General features: G+C 37.9%; 4 protein-coding genes and 1 pseudogene across 6 annotated transcripts in view; 4 read left to right on the top strand and 1 right to left on the bottom strand.

The window, feature by feature from the left end:
- The first annotated feature begins 1094 nt into the window (after positions 1-1094).
- On the top strand, positions 1095-4083 carry LOC147565656 (mediator of RNA polymerase II transcription subunit 4 pseudogene; annotated as a pseudogene). Its single transcript, XR_015230251.1, has 2 exons — positions 1095-2543; positions 3804-4083. The product of XR_015230251.1 is annotated as a mediator of RNA polymerase II transcription subunit 4 pseudogene (transcript).
- Positions 4084-8286: 4203 nt separating this feature from the next.
- LOC147565657 (uncharacterized) lies at positions 8287-11364 on the top strand. The gene has a single exon (XM_086652304.1). It carries the CDS (start codon positions 8287-8289, stop codon positions 11362-11364), a length of 3078 nt encoding a protein of 1025 aa, XP_086508430.1.
- Positions 11365-11854: 490 nt separating this feature from the next.
- On the top strand, positions 11855-15131 carry LOC147565658 (2,3-bisphosphoglycerate-independent phosphoglycerate mutase). The gene is made up of 2 exons (XM_086652168.1): positions 11855-12134; positions 14702-15131. The coding sequence occupies exons 1-2, from the start codon at positions 11975-11977 to the stop codon at positions 14968-14970; spliced, it is 429 nt and encodes a 142-aa protein (XP_086508294.1). The 5' UTR covers positions 11855-11974; the 3' UTR covers positions 14971-15131.
- A 1238-nt stretch (positions 15132-16369) lies between these two features.
- Positions 16370-23184, top strand: part of LOC147565659 (mitogen-activated protein kinase homolog NTF6-like) — an 87294-nt gene continuing 80479 nt past the window's right edge. Inside the window, exons 1-6 of one of the 2 annotated variants that reach the window (XM_086652170.1) lie at positions 16370-16717; positions 17213-17342; positions 17440-17577; positions 17937-18269; positions 18386-18569; positions 18684-19238. In XM_086652170.1, the coding sequence (XP_086508296.1) occupies positions 16542-16717; positions 17213-17342; positions 17440-17577; positions 17937-18269; positions 18386-18569; positions 18684-18856 (1134 nt within the window). In that variant the 5' untranslated portion in view covers positions 16370-16541 and the 3' untranslated portion in view covers positions 18857-19238. Of the gene's footprint in view, positions 16718-17212; positions 17343-17439; positions 17578-17936; positions 18270-18385; positions 18570-18683; positions 19239-23184 lie in introns of those variants that run through there. The other variant, XM_086652169.1, reaches the window with a different exon arrangement.
- Positions 19192-21358, bottom strand: LOC147565660 (uncharacterized). Its single transcript, XM_086652171.1, has 3 exons — positions 21160-21358; positions 19855-20993; positions 19192-19698 (listed from the first exon to the last, which is right to left on the bottom strand). The coding sequence occupies exon 2, from the start codon at positions 20699-20701 to the stop codon at positions 19922-19924; it is 780 nt and encodes a 259-aa protein (XP_086508297.1). The 5' UTR covers positions 20702-20993; positions 21160-21358; the 3' UTR covers positions 19192-19698; positions 19855-19921.

Genomic DNA, 23184 nt, shown 5'->3' on the forward strand with positions numbered 1-23184 from the left:
ACCTAGTTACTCACTTGGAAGAGAGTTGAACTTTGTTTTCACTAAAATCACAGCTTTCTTACGAAAAGATAGGAAGTAGTATTAAAATGGTGAAGGACCCCCACTGTAAAACAACTATTTAGGGAAAGACCCCCAACAGTAAAGCTGATGGAGAGGGCAAATTTGTCAAAGGAAGCTCACGTGACAGGCACGCTCGCAACTTAACGGGCTTTTGACGGAAAAATAGAGAATGGGGGTAACCCCTAAAGCATTATCGTTTTGGGGGTAGATCCCTAATATAGGTAAATAACTGGGGTCTATACACTAAATAACCCTTTTTTTTTTTGGGTTATTTTGCGAAAGGGGCGTAGATAAGTACCGGGTTTTGCGAAAGGGACATGACTATTTGTTATTTTGCGAAGGGGTCGTGGACTAACATTGACCGTTAAATAAATGTTAAATTTAACATCACATTACATGAATAGTTAACATTATTCATCTTCTTTTTTTTTTCTTTCTTCCACCTTCAATTTTCACCGGAAATTGAAAGAGGTGTTGTCGCTTGAGTTTTACAAAGAGATTGTGCCGACAAGAGAAGAGCTTAGGGTTTTTTTTTGTCAGTTTTTTGGTATTTTTTTTTAATTTTTTTTTTTACGAATCCTCATCACACTTCTTAAATTCCTTTTACTTTCTAACTCTTTAAGTTGAGTAGATTAGATTTATATTCATGTGCTTTTAGATTTTTTTCTCTCTTGTTTATGCCGGAGTTGAAATTTTGCTTCCTTTTTTATGTTTCACATAAATATATTTTGATTATATCATTTATTCATCATGTATTAGATTATGAAATTCATTATTTAAATGTGTAATGCTAGAAAATCTAGAAAAATAATGTTTTTCAAGGTGGATGTCTTATTTTTCACGTTTGCGAATTTAGTGTAAAAATCGCATAAATTTCTTAAACGTAACAATACATTTTTTAAGTAATGGAATTAGATTAACGGTGTTAGAACTTAACTGGCCAACACTAGTCCACGACCCTTTTGCAAAAAAATAAAAAGTCATGCCCCTTTCGCAAAACCCGGTACTTATGTATGACCCTTTCGCAAAATAACCCTTTTTTTTTTTCTTCTCAATGATAAACAGAGATAGTTTGAATCATAGAATTTAAAGTGAATATTTTCTTCTTCTGATTAGAGGTTATGTGATTCCTCTGCTGCCTCTCCTCTTCTTAGGTTTCTTATGTAGAAGAGAAGAAGCCATAACCAAGAAACCAAAAATGTTGCAAATGCAGCAATCTCAAATGCTTCAATCTCCAGCGAGATTAGGGCTCACAAACCCTAATTCACCATCATTCTCAAATCCCACAACACCCAAAATCCCCCCACAAAACCATCTCCAGCAACACCATCACCACCAACAACAACAATCTCCATTAACAACCACTCTTACTACCACAACAACAACAACAACCACCTCAACTTTACTCTCTCTCCTCCCACCTCTTTCTAGAGCTCAATCTCTTCTTCTTCAAATGGCTTCTCTTGCTACCAAACTCTTTGAAGTTTCCCCAAATCGAGCTTCATGGCTTGCTTCTTTCCGTGGTTCACTTCCTACTTTCCTTTCTTCTCAAACCCTAACCCTAAATCCTCCTCCACTTCATCCACCCCCTTCTTCTACCAAAGAAATTTTATCTGTTTTCACTTCTCTTCAAACCCAATTATTTGAATCTGTTGCTGAACTTCAAGAAATTCTCCATCTGCAAGATGCTAAACAAAAAATTGCTAGAGAAATTAGGGCTAAGGATTCTGCTGTTCTTGCTTTTGCTAATAAGCTAAAAGAAGCTGAACAAGTTCTTGATCTCCTTGTGGATGATTATGCTGATTATCGTCGTCCAAAAAGATGCAAACTTGAAGGTAATAATGATAATGAATCTCCATCTTCATCATCTTCTACTACTAGTATTGCAACTTCATTGAAATTATCAGATATATTATCGTATGCTCATCGGATTAGTTATACTACATTTGCACCACCGGAATTTGGGGCGGGTCAAGCTCCATTAAGGGGAGCTCTTCCACCTGCTCCTCAAGAAGAACAAATGCGCGCTTCATTACTATATCAATTTGCTGATCTTGATGTTGGATTACCTAAGATAGAAACTAAAGAAAATACTATTGATACTTTAATGGAACCACCACCATTACCAGAGAATAATCCCCATGTCGACTCGGCAGTTCAAGGGCTCATTCCACCAAAACTTACTGTTCCATCAGGTTGGCGACCTGGGATGCCAGTGGAATTGCCAACCGATTTTCCAATTTTGCCGCCACCTGGATGGAAGCCTGGGGATCCAGTTCCATTGCCCCCATTGGATGCCATTGTTCCTCCAAGTAAGGTTGAGGAACAACAACCTCGACCATCTGCACCAATACAAGTTCGGTATGTCGAACTTGATATTAATCATGATGATTCCAGTAGTGATTATAGTAGTGATGGAAGTTCTGACGAGGAAGATGATGATTGAAGCTCACTTTCAGTGCATTTTCCTTCAAGTATTTCAGGTAAAGAAGCCTTGTGCATTAAATTTTATTTTTTGCTACTTTTACTTGTTGAACTAATGGAGATTTCACTTTCAATAGTTTCCTTCTTACTTTATTTTGTGATTCCAGGATATGAACAAACTGATTATGCAATTCATTGAATATTTGATTATCTTTTGCTGGTTCTTTCTTTGGTGTCTAGTTTTAAGGTTTAATTCTTTTGCATCATAACAAATTCGGTAACGTTTGGAGGGGTTTTTGAAACCTAATGTCTGCCTTCTTCAAAGTGAGTCTGCCATGTATTTCACGTCGCGAACTCGTGTTTCTAGTGGGAGTCTGGTATTGTTGGAGCTGTATCTTTACTTACCGAGCATTTGTTTGTAATAAATGTACAAACATTTTGTGTCTTCTTGTGTTTATTTTAGTTATCCGTATTATTAAGCAAGAGATCTTGTTAAGAACATATTTATGCCTGGACACTGACTTAACCCAATTCTGACTTTTCGAAGACCATTAACTTGAGTATCGTGTGCTCCGATTTTAGGTCCAGCGTGAGTTGGGTTGGACCGAGTTTTCTGATTTTAGGATTGCCTTAAAATCCCACACACAAATGACATGTCTGAACATTCTAACTTTCTTGGTGATCTTTTCTATAATATTTAGCATCATTATTCTTGATTCAACAAGTCAACGACTTGGAGAGATGCTCTTGTGCGGATCTCCAACTTCATATTCACTTATTTCTGAAGCATGGTAGTAAGACATATTTGAAAGTCAAGTTGACAGACTAAAGCTAGTCTACACGATTTAATGTGAAACTAACTCTTTTGAAGCGGTGGGTGTGATATTTGCAGTGGCCTCCTAGTCATGATTGTGTATTTGAGATTTTGATGATCAGGTGTCATGAGATTAGGTTATTTTTGTAGTGTATTAAAAAGTTTAGGGTGCACACGAAGTGCTTCATCTGTTCTTTCATGAGGTCACCTATAACTTCATGTCTACTTAGCTCGAATTTTTGGGCATTTCATGTCTTCTAGGTTTATGTAGCTGATAGCAAACAACACTCTGCCACTTCATCAGAGTCTGTCAAATACGTATTCAATTAGCTTATTGTATTTCTTTTGAGATGCATAGAATACAGATAACCAATTCTGGTGCTTATTACTGCTTGATCATGATTATCCACTTAAAAACCATTACTCATACTTGGAGATTCTCACAGTATTACTCAGCTCATAACGTTTACACGCAGACTAATTGTTTCCGACCCTTTTCTCACAGATAAACACACTTCTTACATTGTTCGGCCGATTATGAAATGATGTCAGAGATTCTGTTTGGATGAAGCTCAGTCGGTAAGAATGGGTTCGATAAGAATTATCATGGAGTCGAGTCTTGAAGAGTGAGATACTATTTAACGGCAGTAGAAGGGATCAAATAAAGAAAAACCCAGAGCAAAAGCGTTCTTATATGGATGACATTTCTTACTGTAATATATTTCCCTGAAAACATTCTTCTGGAAATTCATGAAGTTTATAAAAGGATATTTATAATTTTACATGAATTGGACTTGTAAGAAGGGTATTCTGATCATTGGATTTCTCCTGTACACTGGGGCTTAGTAATCTATGCTCAAGTTTTTTTGGACTCGAACCAACCGAGCCATCACTTGTAGGTTTTTTAGGAGAGAGAAGCTCCAACCTGACGTCAGCAGGCGTTTTTTCTTCCCTCTCCTTTCCCCTCTGCAAAACCCTAAAAACTCCATTAACAAGTGTATACTGCCTTTTTAGTCTACATGCAAGTAGAGATTCTCATAGAACCTTCCTAGTAACCGTCAGATCGAAATCATTAGCGAACAACAAGGCAAAGGATCATCACCTAACATCAAAAACAATATAAAAGCTGAGTAAAGAACAAAAAAAGGAAATAAGAAGCATAAAGAAGGCACCTTCATCTAAGTCCTAGGGAACTAGCGAAAATCCAAAGGTATAATCACGAAGGATTCTCCTCAGATACGGAGGTAAGTGATTTTAATTCTTCTATTTGTGCATTACTTACATGTGTCAAGAGTAATTAATCAAAACTAGGCTGTTCATTACCCCTCATCACGCGTGTGCCGGCCTTCTCGTCTTCTCTTACGTTTGGTTTTCGGGGATTGGTCAGTTCGTTAATTGTTTACAAGTGGTGATCGGATTAAGGCCTTTCGCTCCTTCCCAAGATTCATTGACGTATCTCAGGGGTTGGATTCTGGTTTAGAGAGATTTATTTTACCAAGATCATGCATGCAAAGAGCTTTTATTGCTCTTATACCTTGAGAGAGAGATTCATTCTGGTTGTCTGCTTATTCCTATTTGAGACTTCAACCGACCTCCGCCCTTTTCATCTTCCTTCTCATCTGTTAATGTCGAACACCTTCTCTAAACTCAGTATAGACGAACTCTCGAATAAGATGGCTCTTCAGATGAATATTACAGAATATGGTAACTTAACCATAGCTTATCAGAAGCCATCGGTTAATAAGGACTTGCAAGAGATTGAAGCTGGTTTCGTGGCGCGTTTGTGTTGTTCTTATGACTATGGCATAGGTTTCATTAGGAGAAATCTTTCGGCTCAATCTAGGTTCTTTCGAGAGTGTGAGATTTCTAAATCTACCTATGGTCCTAATCACTTTATTATCAAACCCAGGAGCTCAGTAGTCATGAACGAGATTAACCAAGGTAGACCATGGATTATCAGGGGTCTTTTAGTGGTGATGCAAGAAGTGGATTTCCCCTTGGGTAAAGAAGCTCCTGAACTTATGTGTGAGCCTATGTGGTGCAGCTTTGCGGGTCTTCCATCAGCTATTCAGAATCGTCAAGATCTCGATATCATATTTTCATGTATGGGTTATATAATGCAAGTCCAACCAAAGAACTTTAGTATGGTGACCAACACAGTGATTCGTATCCAGTTCATGTACGACGTGAGGACCCCTCTTTTAGCCACTTTGAACTCAATCTTTACAGATGGAGGTAAGCCAGTCAACTTCAGTTACTTACGTTTTCCCAAAGCTATTTGCCATCGATGTCGTATTATTGAGCATTCCCCAGTCCCATGTATCAAGCCTAATGTTAGAGCTTCTAGTTCTAAGATGGACATCTCCCCCTCTCCTATCCCTTCTGTTCAGAATTGGGCTCTGTCAGTAGTGCCTCCTAATACCCGGAACAAAGAGAAAGTTCCTAGCTTGGAACAAAATACTAAGAACAGTAAGAGGAAGGAGACTGACCATCTTATGGAAGTAAAGATAGAGGAAGGGGAAGTTCATAGATCAGGGTCGAAGAAAGTCAGAGACAGGGGTTTTGGTGCTTTTGGTGAAGGTAGCAGTGGAGGTGGTAACAGATTTTAAGCTTTGGTTGAATATGATCTAGCCCACTCACACCTTCCTAATTGGTACTTCCCTCCACCAGAACCAGTTGACAGCCACGAAGAGAGGAGGAGACATCTCTTTGCAGATTCTTTGTTGGTTTCTCCAAATGATGCTTCAGATGCTAGAGATGAGGGGGTTGATGAACAGCCTAGTTTAGTTGATTAGTGTTGTCTTCTGGTTTCAGTCTATATTTTGTGTGTCTGTGTTTATGTTTTCATTATCATGGTTGATGTGTTTATGTGTTTAGTGTATGTGGTTTCTGGTGTGCAGTCCTTGGTTTTACTCCTAGAGATCTTAGCAGGAGTAGTCTCAGTTTAGTTTATTTTGTTTAGGTTTTACTGTGTTTTGTCCAGGGACTGTTACAATTATAGTTTATGATGATGAAGTGTTTATGCTTATAAGCTGTTAATCACTTTATCTTCTTCTCTTCTAGATTTAGATTTGTTCTGTTATCTTGCGGTTTTGGTTGGCTTGCTGTGTTTTTGCTTGCTTAGGTGTTCCGGCCATAGTTGGAAGCAAGTGACTGACTCGGTCCTGGAAAGAGGAAGTGAGTGCCGTTAGAATCATATGGGAAACCGCCCCCCCTAGAAATCAGCCCAACTATGTTAAGTTGGAATGTTCGGGGCATTTCTTCATTTACAACGAAAAAACACCTCCTCAATATTATATCTCGTAAAAATTCGGATATTATTTTCCTTGCTGAAACAAAGAACAGATCGGTTAACATCATGAAACATATTCGTATAGGTAAAGAATATGCTAGTCATATCATAGAACCGGAAAATAAGGCAGGAGGTCTAGCGATGTTCTGGAAACATAATCTTCAGGTTTCTATTCTTTTCTCGGACCATAATATGATCCACTTGGAGATGTTAGATAACCAAAACAATAGTCGATCGTTTATCACGGGCTTCTATGGAAGCCCATATAATAAAAACAAAATGAAACCTTGGAAACAACTTATTAATATCAACCCGGGTTCAGATATGTCGTGGATGATTATCGGGGATCTAAACATCATTCTGGACCCTCAGGATATGAGTGGGGGTAATTCCAACTCCAACTCTACCACTCCTAAAGTAAACAATATTATCTCGAAACTGGAAATGACGGATATGGGCTTTCAGGGAAACCCGTATACGTGGACTAATAAACAGTTTGGTCATAATCTGATTCAAGAACGTTTAGACAGAGCCCTGGCCAACCAGCCATGGCTACAAAAATACAACAATTCGGGCATCACTCATCTAAAAGGTATTGGTTCGGACCATCTCCCGATTCTGCTCTCTAGTTTCGAGCCCAATGATAAACAACCGAAACCTTTTAAGTTCATCCGTACGTGGATGTCTCACCCGGAGTGTCAGAACTTCATTTCTGACAAATGGGAATCCAAAATCTTCCCTCAGATAGATATTCAAGCTAATCTTACTCACTTGAGCAAACATCTCACTCAGTGGAATAAGAAAGTCTTTGGCAATATTGAAAACAACATAAACAAAAGGGTTATTTCCCTAATGGCCCCTACTTTGTGACCAGCTTCCCGCCTGGCCCCCTACTTTACAAGAAATACCCATATGGCCCCCTAAAACCGTTAACTTTAACTTTCCGTCACTCTCTCTCCTCCATCTCTTTTTCTCTCTCTGCCATGTCACGCCACCTCATCTAGTAGGCCACCTCATCACCATCTTCGGCAGAGGTCGCCGGCCGGCCAAATTTCCGGCCGGCGACCTTCAAACTAAAAAAAAATTTTTTTTTTTTTTTTCTCTCTTCCTCTCTCTCTCTCTAAAATTACTCCGGCGAAGGGAGACCTTCGCCGGAGTGGCTCTCCCTTCGCCGGAGTGGTCTGTTCTTCAATGAACAGACCGAGGTCTGTTCTTCACTGAACATACCTTGGTCTGTTCTTGAAGAACAGACCTGGGTCTGTTCTTCACGAACAGATCTCGGTCTGTTCTTCACTGAACAGACCTTGGTCTGTTCTTCACTGAACAGACCTTGGTCTGTTCTTCAATGAACAGACCACTCCTGCGAAGGTCTCCCTTCGCCGGAGTAATTTTAGAGAGAGAGAGAGGAAGAGAGAAAAAAAAAAAAATTTTTTTTTTTAGTTTGAAGGTCGCCGGCCGGAAATTTGGCCGGCCGGCGACCTCTGCCGGAGATGGTGATGAGGTGGCCTACTAGATGAGGTGGCGTGACATGGCAGAGAGAGAAAAAGAGATGGAGGAGAGAGAGTGACGGAAAGTTAAAGTTAACGGTTTTAGGGGGCCATATGGGTATTTCTTGTAAAGTAGGGGGCCAGGCGGGAAGCTGGTCACAAAGTAGGGGGCCATTAGGGAAATAACCCTAAACAAAATAGTGGCTTCTATGCAGGATTGTAATTGCCACAATGATTATATCGGCCTTAGTAAGAGGCTTGAGGAGCTTTACAAACTTCAAGAAAGCATGTGGAAGGAAAAATCGCGAAACAACTTCATTACGCTAGGAGACAAAAACACCAAATATTTCCACTCTCAAGCGATTTATAGAAACCGGCACAATCGTATACTGGCCATTAAAGATAATATGGGGAATTGGCAGGAAAATATTAATGACATTCAAAACACCGTTTCATCTCACCTTTTAAATATTAGTACCACTAACAATACTAACATGAACCATCAGATTAGTGATCTTTTCCATACTTCTATCTCTGATACTCAGAATCGAGAGTTGACGAGAATCCCTGATAGGACGGAAATTGATGAGGCCATTAAGTGTTTAAAGAAAGACGCTGCTCCTGGGCCCGATGGCTTCCCTCCTTTCTTTTTTCTGTCCAATTGGGATACGATCAACCAGGATATCTACATGATGGTTACCAATTTTTTTGGCACTGCTCATCTACCCGAAGACACAAATCACACGAATATTTGTCTCATTCCCAAAACCACTTCACCTCAGACTCCGGCAGACTATCGTCCTATCAGTCTTCTGAACACTACTTATAAGATTATCACCAAAATCCTGGCTGATAGATTCAAAGAAACATTAACCGATATTATATCTCCTTTTCAATATGCATATGTTCCAGGTAGGCAAATATCAGACAACATCATCATGGCGCAGGAGATTATCCATTCTTTTAAAAAGATGAAAGGTAACAAAGGATACTTCGGCCTCAAATTGGATATGTCTAAAGCGTTCGATAGGATCGAATGGAATTTCCTAGAAGAAATCATGAGGAAATTGGGCTATGCGGATCATTGGATCAACATGATCAACACTTGCATATCAACTTCTTCCATGGCGGTTCTAATTAATGGCAGACCTGGTCTCAAATTCTATCCTTCCAGAGGTATTAGACAAGGAGATCCCCTTTCTCCGTTTCTTTTCACTTTGGCGATGGAAGGTCTTAGCAGGCTCATCTCCACTAAAGCAGGTAATACTTCTTTCCTGGGCTTCCCGACTAGTAATCCAGAGCTGGAACTGACTCATCTTTTATTCGCGGACGACTGCATCATTTTCGGCAGAAACTCCTTGGATAATATAGCCAATCTTAAGAATCTCCTACGAATATTTTGTGACTCTTCGGGGCAGATGATCAATTATAGTAAATCTAATATATTCTTCTCCAAGAACTCTCACCCCAAATTCAAGAGGATGATTACCAGAGCTCTCAAAGTCAAATATGCTTCGGCCTCGGAGAAATACTTAGGGGCACAGTTATTTATAGGGGCAACCAAAACGAAAGTTTTTAACGATCTGATAGAGCAGATCAATAAAAAACTTAACAAATGGAATCACTATTTCCTTTCTCAGGCAGGCCGTACAGTGGTGATTTCTGCTGTGGCGGCAGCCGTACCTCGATACCAGATGCAATGCTTTGCACTCCCAAAGAGTGTAAGTAAACGCATAATGACTATTCAAAAGTCTTTCTGGTGGGGTAAGTCTAAAGGTATATGTACTAAAGCTTGGAACTCTATCTGCTTGCCTAAAAAAGATGGAGGTCTGGGCTTACATCTACCGGAATTAGATAATAAAGCTTTTCTCAGTAAACTAGCGTGGAGATTACGCACGGAACCTAATGCAGCTTGGGTGCAGCTGCTAAAAGCTAAATATTATCCCAATACAGACATTCCGGGACGTGTTAAATCTCACCACTCTTGGATATGGAAAAATATCAATAAATATAATGATCAAGTGAATGAGCTTTCATGCTGGGAAACACATTCGGGGACAGATATCAATATCTGGACGGACAAATGGATTCCAACTATTAATTCCCCTCCTCATAATAATTTCAACTCAAACCTTATTAAGGTTTCCCAACTCATTACGAACGATACCTGGAATGAGAACACTCTTATGGAAACATTTGATGAGAATACTAGAAACATGATAAAAGCTATTCCCATTGACAGTAATGGGAAGGATCAACTTAAATGGCAATTAACAAACTCTGGAAACTTCACAGTAAAGTCTATGTATTACCATCTGAGAAATAGCAATATCGATAACCCTACCAATAATTATAATTGGAGGTTCATTTGGGAGATCCCCTCTATTCCTCGAATCCAACTCTTCATATGGAAAATTTGCACTAAAGCTTTACCAGTTAAAAATAGGATAGGCAAGTTTATTGGGAATGATCTTTTGTGCTCAAAATGTGCAGTCCCTGAAACCATGGAGCACGCACTGTTACACTGCCCGATGGCAAAAAACATCTGGTTCTACTTTAATGTCATTTCGGAAAATATCAGATCAATCATAGAATGGATCTTCACTTGGCAAGACTCGACCCAGAGCATCACTACTGCTACTAGCACTCACTTTGCCACGATTCTTGGGAATATATGGAAAATGAGATGTGATGACTGCTTCCAAAATACCATTACATACCCTAAAATTGTTATAAACAATATCAATAGTTTCCCAGAAAAATCTACAGAAAAGATCAAAATAAACAATCCCAAAGCAACTAAATGGAAACCGCCAAAAGCACCCTATGTCAAGATCAACGTTGATGCATCTTTCATCTCTGTGATGGAAAACGCTGGTATTGGTATTATAGTTCATAACACGGATTCAAAGTTTATGGGAGCATCCACGACCCTGGAAAGAGTAAGGAATAGTGAAGAAGGAGAAGTTGTTGCCATTTTAAATGGTCTAATCTGGGCGGAAAAGAATAATTATAGAAGCATTATGATAGAGAGCGACAATATTAACCTCATCAATCATCTCACAGATCGGAGAAAGGCCATTCATTGGTTCTCTAACATTCATATAAAGAAGATCAGAGAAGCTAAGAGTAGAATGGACAATGTGCAATTCAGCTATACTAATAGACTTTTGAACGATAAAGCAGACAAAATTGCAAAATGGGCGAGAAAGCAGAAGAAGTCGAAGTCTTGGACAGTTGTTCCTTCTTTTTTAATTAATATGTATTGTAATAGTGTACTCGTTTAAGTTTTAATTTATGAAGTAATTAACAAAAAAAAAAAAAAAAAAGTTTTTTTGGACTCCTCTTTTCTAGTTTGTTTTCTCCCTTGTAGGTTGCTGCCGCCTGCACCTGAAGGGCAATCTGGACAGAACTAGTCCAAAATTTGAATTGGCTCCATAAGTGGAGAAAGGAAAGAAAATCAACATTGGTATACGGTTTTAAACTCAACTTTAACCTATTCTTGTGATATTTCACTTCCCTCCGGAACCCGGAAATCAAAATCTCATACACACGTAAATAGTTTGAATTTGGGGAGGTTGCATTCACTTATTTTGGGATGTTTATTTGGTTAGTGAACTCATATTTGCCTAATGTGTTCTTGGACAGAATTAACTCTACCCCACTTGGCACGGGCTATTCGTTGGACAATTGTAATTCTCTTGGGCTAATAAATGGATGGCACGTGGATGTGTATTAGATGAAGTGGACGAATTACAGTCTTGTTTTCTTCCAGTCCGATAAGAGAGAATAGAGAGAGAGAGAGAAGGCAGTGTTTGAAAGTATTCATTTTAATGTAACAATAGAATTAGGGAGGAAGGAATTGGGGGAAAAAATAGAAGAAGAAGAAGAGAATTAATGGATATTCCGCTTGGAAGTGTAACAACAGCAAGGATTTTGTGGTCAAGAATTAGATCACATTCTTCTTCTTCATCTTCATCTTCTAGTAAATCCCCATACTGTTCTTCTAGGAAGAATTCCCAGCCTCCACCACCAGAAGGTGATAGTAACAAAAAAGGTACCCTTCTTTTACTTGTCCCTAAACTAGGGTTTACAATATATCCCTTTGTGTTTCTTGCTTCTAATCACTTTTCAGGATATATATAAGATCAATAAATTCTCATATAGATCAATCAATTCTTGTTTCTAATCACTTTTCAGGCTATATATTATGTGGGTATTACTCTAACTGAAAATTTGAGATTAAACATGTTGTTACAAGAATTACTATGCCATTTTAGCAGAGGGCAAGGGCCAAATTTCTACCAAAATCATTTGACTTAAAACATGTCTTGTGTTGAAAAAATGTCTCCAATATGGGTCGACCTCAGAGCATCTCCAATGCAAGACTCAAGAAAAACTCTAAAAATCTTATGTGTCAAGTGTGAAAATGAATTTCTAAATGGTCTCTTTCCTATTTGGCTATTTAGAGATACTCTATTGAAAAGCCTTCTCCAATGTAACACTCAAGAGAAACTCTAAAAACATAGTATATTTTAGTGTAAATTTATTTAATTTGCTTATGTAACACTCTAAATTTAGAGTGTCCTCTTCAGGATCTCTAAAATAACTACCGCCACCTCATTTTAGAGATCCAAGTTAAGCGTTGCACTGGAGATGGATTTGGAAGAGAAACTCTAAATAATCCTATGTGGCACTCTAAGATTTAGAGTTTGAGTCTTGCATTGGAGATGCTCTACAACTCCTAGTGCAACCGGAGAAACTGTTGGATTGGTGTCTGACACTCTGACCCTAATATTATGTTATGTTTGCCCTAGTCTTATAGAGAGGACAGTTATCAATGTAAGGGGTGTCATTTTGTTTTTTGGTTAAAGATGGTAGGGTGCTAGGATTAGGAGGGAGTTATATATATATATATATATATATATATATATATATATATATATATATATATATATATTTACAAGTTCTTGAGAAATCTCCGTAACCTCGTTCTTCATATATAGTGAAATAATTGTGGCATTGTTTGCCCTGGAGTAGGGTATTCTTTTAAGAAGAAGAAGAACAAAAATATATTATGTATCAAGATAATAGTAATTTACAACAAGTATTATTTAGGGCTACATTATTATGATTTTAGAAGATATCCTCCCAATTCAAAGTAAAATTTTCTAAATGACAAAATCTATCTGCTAATTTTTCCTTTGGCCGAAAAGGAAATGTGGTAAGATGAAGAGCTTGATATTGTCAAAATTGAGCCTTTCACCTTTGAAGGTTGCTCGGTTCTAGATATCCAAATGCTCCACAATTTTGCGTGGAGGTAATAAGTACAATGGCTTCTTATATGATTCTTCACCAATATGGTAGCCTCCTACAACCAGATTAAATCACTCACCGATCTTGGAGCCGTCCAGTTAGTGTTCGTTGCATGCACAAATAGGTTCTGTAAAGGCCAAGTAACCTCACGATGTAAAAGTAAATGGTTCACCGATTATTCCACTTCTTTTACATAATATGGATCGGTTAACCCAAATACCCCCATATTTCTTTAAGTTGTCTATAGTTGGGATCCTCTTCAGAGAAGCTATCCACACAAAAGTTTTACTTTCCAAATCCATCAGACTAGAATCTCCACCGAAGAGGTATCCCCTCTAGAAAGAGCCTTGTAGCATGATTTGATCAAGAATCCTTTTTCTATAGCCCCAATCCACATTCTCCTATTCTCTTCCATCAAAGGAGAGATACAACGGAACCACAGTATCTCTTGTGTTTTGGTGTGATTGTTTGTTTCTATTATTACTTTACTGGTTTCTTGTTCTACATCATAACATCTTGCTTTATACATATTATTCGTAATGATTTCCGTATAAAAAGTACCAAATACAAGGCCTGATCTTGAAAAGATTATCTAATTATCTGAAAAGGATAAGTCAAGACTACCTAATCGTGTCTGCTAGACCAACCTATTTTCCTGCAGGACTGGTGAACGTGTTTGCTATGAAGAAGGATTACAATTGTCCACCACTCCGGGAAAAGCTCATATTGTCTTATATAGAACTGGTTGTGATTGAGGATTTCAATTACAACTAGGGTAGATTTAGTCAGACGTACAATACGTCTTCGATTTCTGTAGGCTGTAGTAGCGAAAGAACTTACCTTGAGTTCTTTCTGAGTTCTGACGGTTTCTTATTAACAATCCAGCTCTAGTCCCATCGGTAAAACCTCAACTTTTAAACCTGTCATAGTGGTGTTTAGACTTTAGATCGCCTAATATGGGTTTTATGAACTCTGTTTCAATCTCTGTTTTTTGGTAAAAACATCCTGATATCATCTTAGCTAGCTTCTTAGTGATTCTTGCTTTGTATGTTCCTTCAGAGGTGTAAAATGTTCCAGATTCTCAACGATTGACAGTAGCCCGACCCCCCAAAAGTGAAGATCATTCGATCTAATTTTGTAAGAACAATTCATGTGTTTCGCAATCTCTTCTGTTCAATCTAATGAAAGAAAACACAATTTTGATCAGAAAATGCCATTTCGTTTTAGATTTTGGTTTGTTAGTATGATTAAGCCTACAAAATTATTGAATGCTCAATGTGGTTTACTATCTTCTTGTTCATTTTACAGGAGATAAATTCTCAACAGACTGGGACAAAGCTTGGTCAAGCTTTAAGAAGCAAGGGAAGAAGACACTGTTCTCACAATTCAATCCAAATAAGTATGTCAGTTGGGACCCAAAGCCTTCCGATTTCCCGATATCCGAAGAGATCGACCCTATCAAAAGAACTGAAAGATCAAACCTCATGTTATGGACTAGTCCAAGGTTCACTCTAGTTGGAGCCATTGTTTTGGTCTCTTTCCTTCTAATTTACACAATTTTAGCACCTATAAAGTGATACTAACCACATCCAACTGTTAGTATTTCAGAAGATAATCAAAGTGAATTTGTAAATTGTAAGTAAAACCCACAACTCATTTATCCTTTGCTTCATTTCCAGCATATATTTCCTTCTCCATTTTGAATTTTATCAATAGAAATATATTTATTTTGATTAAAGTTCATATATGCAAATTATTGTACATATTGGTCTCTATAAGTCCACTTCTTGTTAAAACTAGGGGTGGACAAAAGCAAATGGGAACCAAACCGAACTAATATGTTTTTGGTGAATGAAACCAAGCAGATTTTCTGCCTTGCTGCATCGATGACGAAGGGGAAGCCCCTTCGTCTATTTCTTCAACTCAGATCTTTTGAGATCTGTGTTGAAGAAGATATCCTGATGAAATCTGAGATCTGTCGGGGTGATTTAGAAAGAGACGAAGAGGAATAGGAAGAGGAGAGGAAGAAGAGAGAGAGGAGAGAGAAAAAAAAAGTTTGTGGTAGTGGTGGTGGTGGTGCTCAATGGTCGATGGTCGGAAGAGATGGTGGTGGTGGGAAGTTGTGGTCGTGGTGGTGGCGTGAGGATGAAGATCAGGGGTAAAATGCAATAAAGTTTATATTTGGACTATTTCAGATGCCCCAAAGTTGCGGTCTTTTTACAATTGACAAATGAATACGAAGAAAGTTCACACTTTCGCAATAGGGATACCGTCTAAGTCAATTTTGATTGACCAAGTCTTTATTCTTTAGAGACTATCTCAGATGCCCCAAAGTTGCGGTCTTTTTACAATTGACAAATGAATACGAAGAAGGTTCACACTTTCGCTTCGTAAATTTTTTCACATTTTTCTCGGTTTTCCGTCGGAGGATGAGTACTGAAGAACTGAGAAACAAAATCGCATCTTTGCAATTTGATTCATATCGAGTCGGTAACCGTCTTACCCGACGAAAAACTGGAAGCCACATATTACTCTCTATTCTTCATTGGGAGGATTAATACCAACGTCCAAAAATCAAAAGTCAGATGAATCTTTCTGACTTAATTCAAATAGCGGTGGTTATCGTCTTACCAACTGAAAACCAATAGCTACCCTTATTAAATGTTGTTCTCAGTTTTCTTCGATAAGATAGGTACCGACAACCGAAGGTCTAAATAAGACACATCTTTCTGATTTAGTTCAGATGCCTTCGGACCTTCCGTAATCGTCTTGTCAGACAGAAAGATTTTTGACCAAAATGTGTGAGTGTAGCCACTATAAATGGTAAGTGTAAATAACATTTCCCAACTTCAAATTTCAAAAGCTTTAGGAGGGAAAATGGTCAAGGATCCAACGGCTGTCATCACCTATCAATCTCCTCTCTTTCAATTTCCACTTTATCTTTCTTTCTTTCTATTTAGTATTAAAAATCAATTTAGTATTAAAAATCAAAACGGCTTTCCCGTTCTGACATCCTTTTCTGTACTAACCAGACAATCTGGTTCTGACTCCTAGAGAGAGAGAGAGAGAGAGAGAGAGAGAGAGAGAGAGAGAGAGAAAGAAAGGGTTCAAATTCCTCCCCATCATTTCCCACAGAATCAATCCATCAATGGAGGACGAAAATACTACCCCTAGAACCCCATCAATCACCATAGAATTGAAAGGAGATCCAACCCATGGCGGAACTTACGTTCAGTATAACCTTCTCGGTAATCTATTCGAAGTTTCTTCCAAATACGTTCCTCCAATTCAACCCTTAGGTCGTGGTGCTTACGGCATCGTTTGGTAAAATTTCCAACTCTTTCTCAGTACAAATCTATGTTTCTTTTATGGGTTTGATTTGAATTTTTATTTTGATTTAGGGTTTTGTTTTTTGAATCACATCCTTGGTTAGTCGAGACTATCAAAATTGTATCTGATTAAGGGTTAATGTTCTAGTTTTGATTGTTGAGTTGATTTATGAAGTTTCAATTTGAATTGAGCAATCAATTGAAGCTCAAAACTTAATTAACTGAGCTGATTTCTTGTGTTAAGTAGATCTCTCCTTGAAAAATGGTTAATAAAAGCTTCTGATTTCTTCTACTTCGGATTTCGTTTCAGTTAGAGTGAAGTAATTTGTTGACTTATTTAAGAAAACTTAGAAAGAGATCATGGGGGAAATGAATGAAATATGTGAGGAGTTTTTGTTAGGTTTTCCATCTATCGAAACAACGAAACCTATTCGACTTTATTTTTTCGTCCTATTCGTTATCTAAAGTAGTTGAGATGCTTTTATTACAGTGGAGCAACGAACTCAGAGACGAATGAAGAGGTCGCGATCAAAAAAATTGGGAACGCTTTTGATAATAGGATCGATGCAAAGAGGACTCTTCGGGAGATCAAACTTCTTAGCCATATGGATCACGAAAATGTAATATAAAGGGCAGAACGAATAAGTTAGAACTGTGTTCTTTTTTCATTGTTGAAATTATAGGTAAACTAATAGATTTGATACCTTGTTAATGCAGGTTATAAAAATTAAGGATATTATCCGCCCACCCGAAAAGGAGAACTTTGACGATGTCTATATTGTATATGAGTTAATGGATACAGACCTACATCAAATAATACGGTCTACCCAGATGTTAACGGAAGATCATTGTCAGGTAAATTAGTTGTTCTTTTCATTCTAGCAAAGAATTTTGCTATTTACATGGCTTTAGCAGTAATGAACTTGCATCTCTTAACTATTTTAATGAGAAAATCTTGTAGGAATGGTAGTCGAAGTATAGTTTAGCAAAGATATGTGAGCAAGTTTGACTGCTTTTTGCGGATATTGATTGAGTAGTATTCTTCGATATTCAGTATGCATAGACATTCCAAAACTATCATTAGTCCCACATTGTTGATTCTTGTTCCTTTCACTATATGTTCTAGTAGTTCATTCTAATAGTCTTAAATTCTTATAGATAGTTATTTGCGTATCTCAACTGTTAAATTCATTCTCTCCTTCGAATTTTTGCAGTATTTCCTATACCAGTTATTACGAGGTCTGAAATACATACATTCTGCAAATGTTTTACACCGAGATCTAAAACCAAGCAACTTGCTCCTTAATTCAAACTGTGATCTGAAGATTTGTGACTTTGGTCTAGCTAGAACCACTTCTGAGACTGATTTCATGACGGAATATGTTGTGACTCGTTGGTATCGGGCCCCTGAATTACTTCTTAATTGTTCCGAGTATACTACAGCCATTGATATCTGGTCCGTCGGTTGCATTTTCATGGAGATTATCAAAAGAGAGCCGATTTTTCCTGGGAAAGACTATGTTCAACAATTGAAACTTATAACTGAGGTAAGATCAAGATCTCCCTGAACATGGAAACCTAGCCCTAGTCGTTGTAACTTTTATATCTTAGGCGCGAAATGCTGAAAACCTCTCTCTCTCTCTCTCTGTTTCTCGGTATACAGCTATTAGGATCCCCGGAGGACTCCGACCTTGGGTTCATAAGGAGTGATAATGCTCGGAAATATGTAAAGCAGCTTCCACAAGTCCCGAAGCAACTTTTCTCGGAAATGTTTCCAAATGCATCACCCACAGCTATTGATCTTGCAGAGAGAATGCTAGTCTTTGATCCATCAAAACGCATTACAGGTATAGCTGGCGAAAACTTTCAATCTTATAGTAGTGTTTTCTCTAGAATCGTTACAGCTCAACCATTATTTAGTTTCTAATATTTGGATACTTTTCTATGATATGCGTGTGAAGTTGATGAAGCACTGAACCACCCGTTTTTGCTAAGCCTCCATGAAATCAACGAAGAACCCATTTGCTCATCTCCTTTCGTATTTGATTTCGAACAATCTAACTTAAGTGAAGAAGACATAAAGCAACTTATATGGGAAGAGTCTCTAAACTTCAACCCCGGTGAATTACTGTAGTCACTGATACTAGTTTCTGTCATGGGTTTTGTTCTTCAAAGTCCCAAACAAACTTCTTTTTTTGGATTGAAACTTACATCATTGTATCGAATATAATTGCAAAAGAGTGATTTTGAATTTGTTTATGAGCCCAGTGATTTGGAGCTAAGTTTCTCCCTACAACATTTGTATTTGAGTGAATTAGGTGGTGGAAAACCACTTATATATGGTGCAGGTTTTTGGGTTCAGCAGCTTTGTGTATCGGAAATTCATATCGAGTGGAAGCTGGAAGTAAACATTAAGTTCTCTTCGAGCTCGTTTTTTTTTGTCCTTGAATATTTTATTATGTAAAATTCTGAATAAGGTTTATGAGTTTATTAAATGGAAAGATCAGGGTTTACAAGTGCTTGCATATTTTGCTGTTCATGGGTCTTGTAGCAAATCAAATACAAATGTAGTTGTAAAAATACACCAAAACTTCACCTCGCCTCCTCTTCCACACTTTGTTTGTCTACCGAACTAAAAAGGAAATCGAAATCAATAATCATAATCAATAGGACTAGTACTAGTAGGTCTACTCTCATCTTGTGCCACCAATTTGGGAAGGCTAGTTGTTAATGGCTGTGTCTGACGATTATAATATTGTTCACAACCCAAGCAATTGCAAATACAAATAAACGACTAGATCTGTCTCTCCCATGAGCAGCTGCAGCTAAAGATTTGCCCACCATTAGAAACTATCAAACATATCAACACGAAAAAGAATGATAACCTAAAAAAGGATTAGCAGCAGAGTGCATCTCCATTTTCTCAGCTGCGGCGATCTCTTCTTCGTGTCCAACATCATCTGACTCAATATTGGGCTGAAAATACGAGCATATGTAGTGTTTCGTAGTTGACAAAACACCATACTTTTGGGTTATTGAATTGAAAACATGAATTCCTTTATCTACTGAAGTCACGAACAGCTAAGAATAACAGAAAATCAAATAAAATTGCTCAAGAGTCAGAAGTTATACCTCCCAATCTCTCTTCCGTTTCTTCCCTTTACACAGTTCCAGTTTTCGCTCGCTTATATTCTCCAACTTATATTTTCAATTCCAACTTGAAAGAAGAAGCGGGTTCTGGCTCATCATCATCATCATCATCGTCATCATCAATAACATTAGTACCAATAGGACTACTCTGTTGTGCCACAAATCCTGGAAAACAAGTTCTGAATGGCTGAGGCTGACAATAATACCCTGAACTCAAACAATTACATGTTGAAATCGCCGAGCTTCTTCTATTCCATGATGAAGTAGCAGCAGCAGAAGAAGAAACCTGATGAACCGGCCGAAGAATTGTACCACCACTGAGCACATGGGTCGGATCGTTACGACTTTCCCTTACTACCCCAATATATTCACCATCAGTCTTCTGTTTCTTCTCTTTAGACAATTCCAATTTCCTCTCTTTAGATTCCAATAAATCTTCGAATTCTTTTAATGACTCCTTTGTAGTTAATGTCTTGATAAACCCCTCATAATCATCTTGAGTTTGATTAACAATTGTTTCAACTTTCTTCTTCATCATTGGATGTTGTTGATAATCAGCTAAAGTACTTGAATGTTTCATTCGGTCTTTAATATCGATGCTTTTGTAACGTTCTATTAACATATCGAGTTGATTACGATCTTCAGGCCATGTGAAGAGATCCCCTTGGGGTCCATACCCTATCATGAATACATCAGTATCACAGAGTGTGGATAGTTCAGATGCTTTCTTCATCAGATTGAGTTTTTTATTAGAAAAACTCTTCAACTTCTTACTCCTTTCTTGATCGATAACCCGTGACAAATCTAACTGTGTTTTGCCAGTCACCATGATTTTCTTCTTCTTCTTCTTTTTGAATTTTTCTTCTTTTTCTCAAACAATCAAGCACTCAAATTCAGTAAAAGAGCTCCAAATTCTTACTTTAAAAAGTAGTTAATATTTACTCAGTGCAGTTTATCAAGATCAGGGATAGTCTCATGCTAGAACCAAAAGATTTAAAATTACTGTTGATGATGAATCTTGAATTGATTTAAAAATTGAACAAGTATGATTCTTGGGTATTGATTGAAATCGGTTCTAATCCTAGTTTGATTTCCAGGGTTCTTGATTGAATAAAGCTTATCTACAAAAAGACAGAAGAACAGAGAATCCCAGAAAAGAATAAGAACAAAAAATTGAAACCCATGATTTTAATCAAGAATGTCTGAATTTTGAAAGGAAAGAAGTAGCAGTAAATAACAAAGAAGAAAGCGATCTAGAGATAGAGAGAGAAAGTTTAATTATTTAACCTGGCGGAGTGGAGTTGGAGTTGGAGTTGTTGGTGGTAATTAAGAAGAAAATAGAGGTTCTTGAAATTTGCTTCTTCTGAGGAGAAAGACGAAGAGCGACAGAGAGATTGACCGGAGTGGTAATAACAGAACTAACCTAATATGTATACAGAGATGTGGCGTGGAGTTGGAGTTGGAGTTGGAGTTGGAGTATTAGCTCTATTAGTAACCCAATCCCTCTATTTTCAATTTTGTAAAAAGAATAAAAAGTCCAATTTTCTCCACAATAACTCCTCTTCCTTTTTTTTCCAGCATCTGATAACATAAATATTTTTCAAAAGTTTCCAAAAAAAAATATTTTTCAAAATAGAGTTCGAGGTTCTGTTTCCAGCAGAGATGGGATCCGCGATTTATTTGACTTGGGTTATAAAAGGTATAAATAAAATAAGTTTTTTTTTGCTGAAAGAAACACAAAAAACAAGACCAAAGCTAATTACAATCTCAGATCCGACATCATCGCCTCTTTGGAGTTCCATGTTTGCACTTTCTGTAGCTTTCCGTCCCCATTTAGCCAAATGATCCGCTTGGGTATTGATAGTCCTCAGACCGTAATGGAACTGGAGTTGCACGAAGTTCCTACTGAGTGATTTGATTTCTTCCATGTAGTTCTTCGATTGCCAATTTATGTTATTTTGCTGATTTCTAAGATAATTGATGAGGTTGCAATTGTCACTTTCAATTTGGAGATGGGTAATGTTGAGTTCAGACGCCCATTTGATTGCCTCCAGTATCGCTATACTTTCACACTCCTCTGCTGTTTGACCTCTGATGGAGTTCGCTCTTGCTATTATGAAGTCTCCACGGTCATCATGAATGATACCCCCTATACCAGCTGGTTCGGCATAATTGATGAATGAGGCATCCACATTGATCTTGAGGAACGGAGGGTCCGGAGGTTGCCACCTAGGTTTATTAGCTTTCTTTTTCTGAGGTTCGGATACCAGCATGGTGGTGTCAAAGCATTGAATCCTGCGAATGGTCTGTAAAGGTGTAACATCAATCTTTCCGAAGCTTTTCTCACATCTCGCTTTCCATATGAACCACATTATTTTAGCCATCCTCGCCATGCCTTCTTCCTCCATAGTTTGCCAAAAAACAATTCAATCTACCACTGTAGGAAAATTACTCGTTCTGATATTAAAGTAGTGCCAAATAGCTCGAGCATAGTGACAGTGCAGCAGAATATGTGAAATAGTTTCATTCTCCGTACAGAAAGAGCACATATAGTTATTACCAATGAATTTACCGATTTTTGCCCGAACCGGGAGGCTGTTGGTGCAACATTTCCAAAGGAATAGTTTTATCCGAGGTATGGTTTGAATATTCCAAATGAAATTCCAATTCATGAGTTCTGCATTAGTATCTCTCATTCTTAAGTGAAAATACATCGATTTCAAAGTAAATTTACCTGATTTAGTTAAAGTCCATATCATGTTGTCGTCTGCATTGGGATGTATATTGATACTAAGAATCGCTCTTCTTATGTCCTCGTTAAAAAAAGTATCTATCAGGTCCGTGTTCCAATTATTATTTAAGATCAAGTTCGCAACCAAATCAAAAGGACAATTATTGTGATTCATAATCGGGGGTCTATGGTTGAGAATCCAATAGTCGTTCCAAATATTCACATTAGTACCCTTGTTCACATCCCAAAAGATAAGCTTATTAATCTCATTCATAGGACCCGCCAGAGACTTCCACACCCAGGAGTGATGTTGTTTGGGTTTAGATGGTTTACCGACTTTAGGGAAATATTTAGCTTTGAGAAGTTGAGCCCATGGAGAGTTCGGAAATTTGAGGAGACGCCAACTCAGTTTGCCCAGGAAAGCTTCATTATCAAGGTGGGGGAGCCGAAGGCCCAACCCACCAAACCTGCGCGGGCAGCAGATTTTCGACCAGTGAATAGTGTGAATTGATTTGCTTTTGCCCCACCAAAAAGACCTTTGCAAAGTCTCAATGCGATTGCTAACACCTTTGGGTATGGCG

This window comes from Eschscholzia californica, unplaced genomic scaffold (assembly GCF_041429995.1).
Source record: "Eschscholzia californica isolate CP2 unplaced genomic scaffold, dmEscCali1.0.p SCAF_1, whole genome shotgun sequence".
Lineage (NCBI taxonomy): Eukaryota > Viridiplantae > Streptophyta > Magnoliopsida > Ranunculales > Papaveraceae > Eschscholzia > Eschscholzia californica.